Source organism: Agelaius phoeniceus, chromosome 8 (assembly GCF_051311805.1).
Source record: "Agelaius phoeniceus isolate bAgePho1 chromosome 8, bAgePho1.hap1, whole genome shotgun sequence".
In the NCBI taxonomy this organism is placed as follows: domain Eukaryota; kingdom Metazoa; phylum Chordata; class Aves; order Passeriformes; family Icteridae; genus Agelaius; species Agelaius phoeniceus.
The window spans coordinates 21,318,491-21,331,057 of NC_135272.1; the positions used below are offsets into that span (position 1 = coordinate 21,318,491).

The 12,567-nt window shown below is 37.2% G+C and overlaps 1 protein-coding gene across 4 annotated transcripts in view; it reads right to left on the reverse strand.

The window, feature by feature from the left end:
* The window catches only part of FNBP1L (formin binding protein 1 like), a 52,762-nt gene that overhangs the window by 19,831 nt on the left and 20,364 nt on the right, over window positions 1–12,567 (reverse strand). For all 4 annotated transcript variants that reach the window (XM_054638016.2, XM_077182247.1, XM_054638015.2 and 1 more), the window contains exons 2-4: window positions 8,558–8,673; window positions 1,988–2,041; window positions 394–541 (exon numbers count right to left, since the gene is read on the reverse strand). In XM_054638016.2, the coding sequence (XP_054493991.1) occupies window positions 394–541; window positions 1,988–2,041; window positions 8,558–8,673 (318 nt within the window). The remainder of the gene's footprint in view (window positions 1–393; window positions 542–1,987; window positions 2,042–8,557; window positions 8,674–12,567) is intronic.

Below are 12,567 nucleotides of genomic sequence, written 5' to 3' on the forward strand. Positions count from 1 at the left end.
TTAAATTTGCCTATATTTTTAGTATTATTACCAATAATTAGTCCCTGCTCTAATTGACAGCCTATGATGTGCAGTATCTTCCACAAGCTACCCATACTCTTTGGAAGATATTACCTAACATACAAGAATTGTATCCCAGATACTGTGGTACACTGGCAAAAAAAAAAGATCTCTAGCAAACACTGTCTTCCCAAGAAAATAATTTTTAGGTTTAATAACTGTATTATAGTATATAACATTATATATTATATAAAAACCTTAAATGTGTTTAATAAATGTATCACAAAACCTACGTATTGCTGTGTTCATCAAAATGGGTAAACAAATACATCAGTTCACTAAAAGACATACATCTTGATATGCTATTTTCAACTTTAAAACCACAGAAATTACCATTTTTCTCTCAGTTTTCAGATCATGAGAGTATCTCATCAATTCTCCATACACTCTGTGTCCCATTTCTTCTGCAACTACTTCTCGCTGCCCTGCATAGTCATTCAGCTCATTGAGGATGTTAAAAAAGGCAATACACGAGGTAAACCTGACAGAAAGCACACACACACAAAAAGTTAGGCAGCTTTTCAAAATACACTTATTTTAGTATAGCCTGTACTCCTGATTGAATAAAAAACCACAGACATTTTACAATAAACCTTATCTTAATGCTAATTGAGTCAAACACAAGCTGGGAAAGCCTAAGTCAAGCCTAGCACGGACTACACGTTGCAACGTCTCTTCAAACACGTTTTACAAGAACAGGGGGTTGTGGATGGAAAAGAAAGAAGAAGAATACTACCTGGCAAGCCCTGTAGTACAGTGGCATCTCCTAAGCTGGCCCAGCAGGGGCCTGAGCCTGGGAAGGGATACCCCCGTGCCTAGGCTGGGAGCTGAGCCTGCTGCAGATGAGGTGCTCGGTGCTCTCCAGGGTGGAACATGCCAATCATGCCACTGCTATGCATGCCGATGGGGCTACTGAACAGGTTTGCTATCAGCTCTGCTGCCTGTTTGCCTGCCCACCTCTTGGCTGGAAGTAAGGTGCCACTATGGCTGGCACTGAAAAGGGGGGAAGAGGAGGGGCAAAGGGTAGAAAGTATGTGTGGAAGGGAAGAAAGGGGAAAAAAAAACAGGCACCACATTAAAATATACATCTTTCTCTCTTTTAATTGTGGATTACTGCCATCTCCATAGGCTTGGCTTTTGGGAATTTCAAATGCCACTCTAGCACTGGAAGGCCTATTCCCTCAGGTCCAGGATCTCTACGTAGTTTAAAGAGCTAGAGGAATTCCTACTGTGAATTCTCAGGCACTCTGCACAGTATGTGCTCTGGCTGCAACCTGAAACTTGTCCACTTGTTTTATTTCCTAAGGCTTAGCCCTAAAGAAAAAAAATACTGTGCTTTTTCAAATAAATTTTTAAATGGCTATGGAATGGACAGCAAAACAAGCACATTTTTGATAAATAAAGTTGTTTAGCACAAATTGTTCCTCCACCAGTACACATCCACTTATTTTGTCTCCGGAGTCAAAGCAAATCAGCATTTTGAGAGCTCCTCTTGCCCATAACATGACAATTTGTGTACACTCATGTCTCACTATAGAGATGCATAGCTACATTTGTATTGCCATAAAAATGCACTGAAAATCTCTATTACTAAGCAAAAAACTAAAGCCTAAGGACGCACACTTGCTTTTCTTTAAAAAACAATACTAGTCTGTACATAGTAAACTAAACTTCTGCTTTCAAAATTTAAGTTACCTAAAGATTATTTTGGAGGGGAGCAAGTACAACCTGCCATGCCTACTACACTAAAATACCAATGGAAGTGAACATGCTTGAGAATTATAGCAGAACTGTAAGAAGCCAAGCACAATTCTTTTGTTGTCATCACCAATTAAATACTTTATCTTAAATAAAAAGTCCATAAAAGGACAGCGTATACAGTTAGTTTTCACTTTTTACACACAGAACTTGAAATGGACATTTTTACCTGGGTTCCTCATCTTTTGGTGAGCGTTTAGGACAGTACTTCTTTACCAGATTTCTATTAAAGAAGAACAAAACAAGATCCTAGTTTAGAATCTCTTTTGAGAAGACACACATAGAAAACTGCATGAACAAATTATTTCTGTTTAATGTTCTATAAACAAATCTATTCCCTCTGTCAACTTATAAGGGTCCTTTAGATAACACAAGGCTGAAATCTACAGTATTATCAAAGTTTTACACCACTCTGACCTAGAGCAATTCACAAACATTTTAGAGCTTCTACTGCAGTGAGAAGACACGAACTGCAGAGTTTGTTATTGAACATCCTATCCCCACATGCAGAAGGCAGCAGCAGACGAGGACAAGGCCAATGCACGATCACTGTGTCACACAGACAGTGCACACTGTGCTGTGCCACCAGCACACAGCTCCACCCCTGAAGGAAGCTCTGAGAACAGATTCAGAGCAAAGAGTTTAACCACATTATTTCCAGATCTTTAATAAGGACATGCCCAGAACAGGAGAGGCAACATGTCTTTTCTGAAAAGAGATTTTACATTTTGTCCTCCCATTAACATTGCAAATACCCAGATTTTAGAAACCAAGTAAATCTCTAGAATCCACAGGACCAGCACTTAGCACAGTATCACAGTCCAACTTTTGAAAACATTGATATGAAATGACCTGCTTATCATAGAATGCAGGAAAAAAAGGAATGGAGGAGTTAAGATTCTAAGAGAAAAAAATCTGGCATGCATATTGTGTATTTCACCTCACTGTCTCTAACTTCAGTTGTTACTAATTATGAACTACCTTACCATTAAAACAAAGGTGCTAATTCTACTTTCATCTAAAATAACCTTGTACAATTTCTCAAATCCATTTATCTGAAAGTCATCTCTATGGCACAAAAGCCCACATAGTGAGATTATGTCCATTCACAAAGGATACACCAGAATATGAGCAGACAGTTGGTGCACAAATAGTAGACTTGGATCTTTTGCTTGTTTTTATACCTTCTGAGATTACAACCAAGAAAACCTGACTATTATTAGAAAGGCCCTTTTTATATCAATATGAACTAAAAAAGAAAATAAGCACTGGCTTTTTAATAAAAAAATACCAACACATTTTACAGTAACCTTCTTATTGAAGTTCAAGTTCGCTATCCCCAGGACCCACTGCCTATTGTAACATTCTACTCGGTAGGGATTAAATGTAGACATTTTTAGGAAAATGCATAAACAAAATAGGGGAAAAAATATTCACTAAGTAACATTCCTGTTCCATTTTCCCTTACTTTTCTGCTTTGTTCCTCAGTGCTTATTAATGAATAGGAAATTCCTAAAATTCATGTTATTTTTATTCAGAAGGTGAAATGCATAACACACATACAATGTTGTAGCTAAGCAACCATGCATGAGCCTTTTCAAGGGAAGATTTTCAGAGTTGTTAAAAATGAGAAAAGAAATTACTTACTAATGCCACACATTTAAAAACAGCAGGAGGGAAGGGTCATAAATACAGATTATTTACTACCGTGCTAATTTTTGTTCTGGTTTCATTCTTTATTGCAATTGTTTACTATTTCTAGAAAGACATAAATACTATATAGTCCCTTCTCCTAATAACTGCCAGATTCATTAGTCAATCCCATCTACCTTTGGATCAAAGGAACACACAGGTTTGAGACACTGCAACCAGGATTTAACAGCACAAGGTACAGTAATCAATGGCAATAAATATAAAATGACAAGCAAATGCAGGTTTTAAAGATCAAAGAAAAAGACATGGTTCATGTGAATCATTATGCATAGATAGCTTTTCCAATAAGTGAATACCAATCCCTAATTAAAACAGAGATATTAAACTTGAATTGTTGAAAAGCACAGGTTGACAAGCAGCCAGTATGAGCATGGATTTGAAGAGAGAAGCATTCTTTCAAAGAGAAGCCAGCTGACACTTGTAAGGGAGCATAACATCCTCTGACATTTCAGTCTAAATCCATGCCTAATTCTCAGAATTCAGATATGGACCTGGACTAGTTTACAAGAAAATTGTACAAGTAATTGCTGATCATCAGAACAGAAACAAATCTATAAGATTAATGCCTTTGCTTCCTATGAGAAGTCCAGCTGATGACACTTTAATCCTCTTTGGTAGTAAAGTTTTGATGGCTTCTATCACACTCTGTCTTACAGCCAGCCATTTGGAAGCAGATTTTATACAGGAATAACCACATCCAATTGTGCTGCTCCTGTAACTTTATTAACCTCACTTCTTGGTATAAATTGGTCTCAGGTCAACACCAGTGAGACGGGAACCTGATTTTTAAGAGAAGTACCACCTCAACCACCTAGGCAGAAGTTTCAAAAAGCGCTTCAGCTGATAAAAATTACTTACAGTCAGGTACATAGAACATCCACACAAAATTTTACAGATGTGTTAAAAATTGTGTTTATAACAAAAACTAAGTTTTCTTCAGTCAATTAATACAGCACATAAAGAACAGAAGCAGCAGCATCAACACAGCACAATTTCTATAAAGGTAGCAGCTCAGGTACCGTGGTATCTGCTCATACTAAATCACTACAGCCCCTACATCATATTACCAATGAGCCTGGTCACAAACTTTTTTTGCTCTCCTAAGTAGCTAAAATTGCAATAAGTACTTAAAAGTGTTTCCTATTTCTATGTAAAGTAATGGTTTCAATACAATTCTGATGTCTTCAATGACTGCACATCAGTATTATGGACTGGGTGAAAACAGTAACAGTTAACTGTGTTTAGTAACATCTCATCAGAAACACTGGAGCAATCAACCTTAAAAAAGTGTAACCTGGATTTCAAGTTTACGAAGCTGAATATCCTTGGAATCATTAGAAATCACATGTTTAAGGTTATAGCAACAGGACTATAAAAAAAAACTGTCACAACCATATTTGAATAGTAATGAGCAGTTTAAAATCTCAGCTCCAATCAAAGGAAGAGAGTTTTGAGAAATGATCACATGTGGTGATAATCTGTGTACCCGGCGTTACATTTGAGCTTACACCCATTTTCAAAAATCTTTCCAAGATTATGCATATAAAAATGTGGAAACTGTCTCAGTTTGACTAGACATATGCATATATTCATACTGTATTTATACAAATATCACTTAAACACAACAGTATGCAGAAGGAACATGAAAAATAGATTTGATCAGAGTAACCAGGTACCTCCAGAGATCACAATGCACAATTTTAATGGGCAACGAACAGCTTAGGAGCAATCATAGCTATTTGCTTGAAACCAACAATAGAGAAGCTGACCATATTCAGGAATTTTATTCCATGGCAGTTTCATCTCCAGCTGCAGGTATAACTTGTATTACTGCCTAACATCACAGAAAGTGGAACTCCTCTGTCTGCTCAAGTGTCATAATGCTTTAGACAGGATGAAAAGGGAGTGAACCTCCAGAATTACTTTGTGTGTAATGATATGGAACGAAACAGACTTTCACATTGCCCCTCTTAGGAAACAATGCTGGTCAAAAACAACATCTGAGAATTCAATTTAAATATTCAGTCTAGAGCCCAGTAGTTTGGCACATACTAAATCTCATTTTTTCCAATTACAAAATAAAAACTAATTAAACAGTCATATCATTAAAATGCAATGTGTTAATGTACCCTGCAATATCTTCGTCCTGATTCACATTCCTGTAGCTCATTTACAGTCTCTAAAAACCTTTGCAAACCTTGTGGTAACACAATACATTAGTTGAGACCTACACCACAAAAAAGTTTAGATTTTCCTTAAAGTTAGCTCAAACAAAATCAAATTACATGTCCTTTTTTGTTTCAGAACACATTATGTTGCAGGCAAAGACAAGACAAGCTGTCTAGGGTGTTTTTTTCCCCCCACAGGCAATTGAGGATTCCCCAATTTTTCTTGTGATTTTTTCAGTATCAAAGAAGAATAGCAAAGAATTAAACCTAAAACCAGCATTTGGAAAAGTTATCACTTCTGGAATTACTTGGCAACCATGAGATGCAACACCTGCATACAGTAAGAATATATGAGGAGCTCAAACAGCCCCTCATATGCTGTACATGCATCACCTGCCCTTTCCTAGAAGACCTGGAAGGGCTGTTGCACCTGGGAAAGGCTCATCACTAAGTTGTGACAGTATAAAGAAAAATAAAGGTTTCAAAATGCAAGGATATACACAAAGTGAATGTGAATTTCTGCCAGGAGACCGACTCTAATAAGTGAAAAGTGTTATGAAAAGTTCACTCAAGCTTTCATCCTTGAAGTCTATGAGAATAAGATCCATCAATGATCTCAACAGGATGTTCATGGTCCACACTGAAACCAAGACAGTAAAAAAATACCACCATACATCACTAGCTGTATCTCCTGACTAAACTTGGCTTTCCTTGGTCTCCCATCCCAGCACTAAGGGAGCCACAGAACTACCAAGAGGTGACCACTTCCTGTACTGTTTATACTCTACTAACCAAGAGCATTATTAATCTCAGTTGTAAAGTTCAATATTAAAAGACTCTCAAACACTCTTTTTCAGATTGTTTTCCATTACAAAAGGAAGAAAAAGTGATATACTAGAAATTTCCATTAGGGATATTAATATCTATTTCACAGGCCATATGCTGCCAATATTAAAATTACCAGAACCACAGTCCATCCCACAAGATCTCTCTCAGAACTTCCCAGGACCAAGATGCAGGCTGGCTAACTCTTCTGAAGGTGATAATTTTGCTTGATCTCAATCCCCCCTGGGCCTCACAACTATGTTACATAATTAAAAATAGTGCATGTCCTCAGGAGCAATGATGGCTGAAATCAAGGTGTTATCTTGAGACAGTTCATTACTAAAGAGTCAAGTCTCCCCCAAAGAATATATATGCAAGAATATCAAAGAGTAACTCATGAAGTGGTCTACTGGCAGAAAATCAGTCACCCTGTGATGTGTGTGCTGTCCAGCCCCTGGTGGGAAGCAGGCAGGAAGTGCACATGCACTGTACAACGTGTGTGCAGCAAGACCTGTGCTTCCCAGAGCTGTCATACTTACTGCACAGGGACAGTCACTCCAGTCATCTGACACAACGGGTGCTCGACAAAACTCTTTCATTTTTGAAAGACACTTCGAGAAAAATCAATAGTTTTACCCAGAGTAAAATGTTCAACAGAGAAAATTTCCTATTTTTATTCAAATCCTGAAGTAATAATGTGGCGTCTCATCTTGCAAGCTGTGGAATGAACCTTTAAATACAATTAAGCAAAATGTCATTTGTTAATACTATTTAAGGAAAAGATCTGGATATAGAGATCTGTGGAAACAAAATATATCTCTATTTTTTAACAGACAACTGAAAACAAATTAAAACAGGGCTGCCAACTGTGCTGTGCATGCTTCCAACTCTCCTTTACCTCCTCAGGTTCTTCTATACCAGCTTTGGAAAAGTGGTACTTATTTTCTTCCTTCCAAGAAAAAAATGCCTTCAGTAAAACAATGGGTTATTATGTTAGGTGAATATATACAACTGGATGAAAAGAAACTGATAAAGAAATCAAAAAGGAAATGAGCAGCCCAGATACAGAACATCCATGTCCTCAGCTGGGAACCTCATTACTGTATTAATGAGGAAGGATTTCTCAGCTCTCTATCTAGTGACAATCTGATTTGCAAATGATGGAAAAAACCACAGGAGAGAAGTTGCTATCAGTTTCAGCCTGACAAGGGTAGGCTTGCAGCTTCAGTTGAACACCCAAAGGAATTCAGGACAATAAAGATGAGGTGAAGGCCAAGTTCACAAGATTGTCTTACTTTCAATTTTATTCTTCAAGCACTGTGTGCACTGTTGGTAAAAATTAACCTACTTTATGCTGAAGAAATAACTTTATTCTGAAGCAGCCATTTCATGGCTGCTACTCTCCTTGTATGATCCCTGAAGGGAAATTCCTATTGGACCTCAAAGATGTTTCACTTGGCAGCTACAGAACAGAGCTGAGACAAAGGGTGGCTGGGTTACAGTCTCACCCAAAGGGACAAGACCTGCTATGGAAAGGGTGTGCTTTAAGGACAGGAAGGTCTTGTTGTTTTCTCAAGTTCAACTCAATTATTTCCATCAGATTTCTTAACACAATGTAGTGTAGCTCTGGCCAATTCAACATGAGAAATTAATTAGTAGCAGAGGCAGACACACACTCTCAAGTGCAGATACAGATAATGCACTTTACAGCAAACATGCTGATAGTCAGTGCAAAAAATCACTATGGTTTTCCTTGTTTTGAATCTTTAATTTTAAGCCTTAAACCTTTTTAGTTCAAAGATCTGAAGGGTGGGTGGGAGAGAAGAGTAGGAGAGAAGGCAAAAACAAGCAAGCAAGTGCACACCCAAAGATAATTTTGTTTTGGACTGGTCTGTTGTGAAAAAAGCTAGTGATCTAATTCACTCTGTAAATGAAAAACAGTCATTAATCATGACATTTCATATTTGCCCACCAAGTGATACAGTGATTTTAAGTAACTTCTAAGATCCACTTGTAGAGAAAAAAAGCCTTACCTCAGTTGTTTTGCATAGTTTTGCTCAATTTCTATCCTTTCTTTTACAAATTTTGCGTATTTCTCCAAGAAGTCAATGCCCCACTGTGTATGCTTGTCCAAGTTATCAAACTGATCCTTTAAAAACAAGAGGAAAAAAAATTACCCAGAATTAGTTAAGAATCACAGCAGCACCAGATTTACACATCATTTATTTGTAAGCTGTGCTCTGAGGGAATGTTTGCTACTGGGGTAGAAGTCATTCAAGTTATAAATCAGCCAAATGTGTATATACATATCAGCCATATATACCAGAACTGCAGGTTTCATGTGCAGGAACAGATCTACCTCTTTTTATAAAAACAGCTATAAATACTTGTATGATATGCTGTAAGGAGCCTTTCATCACTTTCACAATGCAAATCTTTCTTGTTTTCTTCTCAAAACCCTTTATTTCAGAAGTGCATCTTTTCCACCAAGATAACAGACTCAACCAAAGATCACTATTAGATAAATAAGAGACAGCTCATGAAAGAGATGTCTGGTAGCTTTGAAACACAGTAAATTATAATTTCTTTGGATACAAAAAATTACTTTCACTCTTAGGATTACCCACTGAAATAAAAATAACATAAATTTTAGCAGCATGATTAAATTTGGGGGTAGTCTGCATATCAAAAACATTTATTAAATCACAACTATATACACAGCTCATGATCAACTCTAACAGGAGATTCCAAAGAAAGTAAACCTGTCCTTAGTAATTAAGAAAGTTATAGCAAACTAAAGGCACAAAACAAAAAGGAGAAACAATAAAAAATAAACTACTTTTCTGAAAAAGAAAAAAAACTTGGAGAATTTTTAATACATTAAACCATCTTCAAAACCAATCTTTCACTGCACTCTGTACTGATCAATAGGTGGAGGATACACTAATTAGGACAAGCTGAAAAATCAAAAAGCAAGTGGAAATATGGGGGATAAGAATTAGAGAATTAGGCAGGAGGAAACAAAGGTATAAAATACCGCCTAGCAAATGTCTTTAGTCTAACATGTACTTGCATTTTATGTTACAATAATCCACCACAGTGAGAAAATCAAGGATTTTCAGCTTTCAATAGCATTTAAAATTAGCAGTTATTTAGTAATCCAAAAAGGCAAGTAACTGAAACATCAAAGTTTGCATCTTGTAGAGGCTGAATCCAAATTCACTTCACAGTAAACTTAAAAAAAAAATCAAAAAAAGAAAAAAGCTAAGGAAGTAATTAAGTTTAAAGTTTAATTAACTCGCAAAAAAAAGCTCTGAAGGCTGTTTATCAGAGGCTATTTCTTGCAGACTCAGTGGCTTGCCTAAACCTAATGAATGATGTAGACTTCTAGCACTATCAACTTAAGTTCAATTTCAACATGCAGTAGGATGATCTACAGCTAAAGCAAAAAATGCCTAAAATGCTGTAAGACTCAGGGAACACATATTCACTTAAAGAGATACCAGGTGAACACAGCTATATAACCAACAAAAATAAATGCAACATAACAAGACTAAGGCTGCTCTCCAATGCTGCCTTGCAGGTGCCAGGATCCTACACCACAGACTCCCAACCACAGCCAGTAGTGCCTTGAACACCTCAGCCCGATGGCACGCGAGTACTGCCACCAAAAGCATCCATCCTGTTCTACCACCAGCCTCTGCACCACTCTCTCCACCAAAATCACAACCACTTTCCCTGATGTTTCACCACAGAACTACAGAAACAGCCAAGAGATGGGAGAGGGACTGAAGACAAGGTTTTTATGTGTTTGGGAAACCATGGCCTGTATCTCACATTATCCTGATACGTGCGCTTTGCACCAACTGGACATTCCACTCGAAATAGCTTATGTCAAATAAAGTGACATTTCTGCTACTGCTTTTAGAGCAGCTGCATATGCACGGCTTGAGTGTGGGAATAGGCAGACACAGACCAGGCTGGGGCATCAAACCGCATTTGCAAATGTGCGTAAAAATACGTCAATCTCAAGAAGCCTCTCTTTTTTACACTTCACTCATTTGTGTAATTACTCTTACAAAATTAACCTAGCATACAAAAGTAGTTTGTAAAAGATGCTTCTGGCAAGAAGTCAATACCTAATACCATTAAAAAGAACTGACTTCCTTCAGCACACAGCAGAACAAAGCCTTTGCTGTCCTACTTAAACTCTTTAGACCACAAAGCTCTCATTTGCTGCTAAGGTTTCATTAGCATTAGGGAACACCACATTACTTATGTTTCCAAACATGCAACCAGAGACAGTGGCTTTCCAAATATTCTGTTGAAACAAAAAAGGACTCCACTGCTCTACCTTCCTTCAAGGTCTGCTGTTAATATGAAAATTACATTTGACAAGCTATCATGCTTTACTACAAGGATTTCATCACTGATCATGTAACAAAAACTCTTTTTTTCCCCTCAATTCCTCTTCTTCATGGGATTCTAGAAACAGTGTGTTCTGTGCAAAGACAGCTTTGTTGGATTATCCCACAAGCTTCACAATTTTTCAAATTCTCTATAAACAATAAACCAGAGAATGTAAGTCTGTGACCATAAGAATCACCTTACACTGCTCTGTAAAGCCACTGAGATAAATGAGCAAAAGATAAAGGCAACATCAGAGAATAAGCAAAAAGGCCTGGCCTTTTCAGAAAGGCTTCCAGAGGGGAGTCACAAATTCACTTATTTACTTTCAATCTCTCTCCCAGAGCTCACATTTGAGCTCTGGGCCTCGATAAAGCAAAAAGCTTCCTTTTTGAACACAAACAGTAAATCTTCCAGACTGCTACAAAGGAAATCAAACTAATACACTGAGATATAAGTGATGTCTACAATGGGAAAAAAATGGTCAAAAACCAGGCAATGCTGTACAGAGAAGAAAACAGACCAAACAGTTTCAATAAAAATTAGGTCTGTAAAAATAAATACATCAGTGTAGCAATTTGGCTACCTCCTTTGTAAGAAATATGAAAACTGCATTAACTAGAGATCAGCGAAATGTTATTTTAAAAAAAATTCACATCCTGCAACATCTGGCTATCTACACCTTGATAATGATGTTCTCAACAATATTTCCAAGCACATATATATTACTGTTTGTCTAGTAACTGCCCACACCCCTTGCCAGCTGAGCAGAAAATTTTTGTAGAAAAAATTATTAAAACTGCAGCTGACTATTATTAAAGTGATTAAGGTCAGCTAATGGATGGTGGCCCTACATAGAAACTGCCCACTCAAAAGTGGAATGTAGTCCAAAGTCTCTCCACTACAAACAAATAAATCTGACACTTGACAAGAAGTTTGTAGTAGCTCAAAACAGACTATTCCAAAACAAATGTCACCTACCTAAATACTTCTTCCAGATTATTTACTGGAACCACACATCAATGTTATAAACACTCCAGGTTTGCAGCTCTAAACTTATCATATGTTTGCAGGTACCAGGAAGCTTTACAAAAATAGCAGCTGAAGCATCAAAGCCAAGAGCGAACATGACTCAAACCTGCACCCAAGACAAAACAGACTCTCCTGGGTTAAACGCGAGATTTGCTCTCCTCCTCTTACTGACACTTGTTTTTTCTCCAAACAAGCCTTAAGAACCAAGAAAAAGAAAAACATGGGAGATCTCTTCAGAGGGATGAGCATGCTACAGCATAAATACTGGACGTTTAGTCTTCCCAAAGCTACCAGTCCAGACACTGACTAGTGTGGGAGTTTCAAATAAAAGGCATTCAACAAGATTGAGATTTTTACAGGGTTAATGTTCCCAGCTTTCATGAACTTCAGAAAGCAATTCTACTTGCATTTAAAGCTAGGATTGTGGTATCATTCTGTAAAAAAATCCTGCTGTTTCACTAATTTATTCCTTTACAGTATGTAAACTAGCTAACTGCATTAACTTTGAATTGCTTTCAAATTAGTCTCCCATTTCACTGACCTCCAGACAATACAGCTGAAAGTTCTAAGAATCACATTAAACATTGAAGTACATTGACTTACA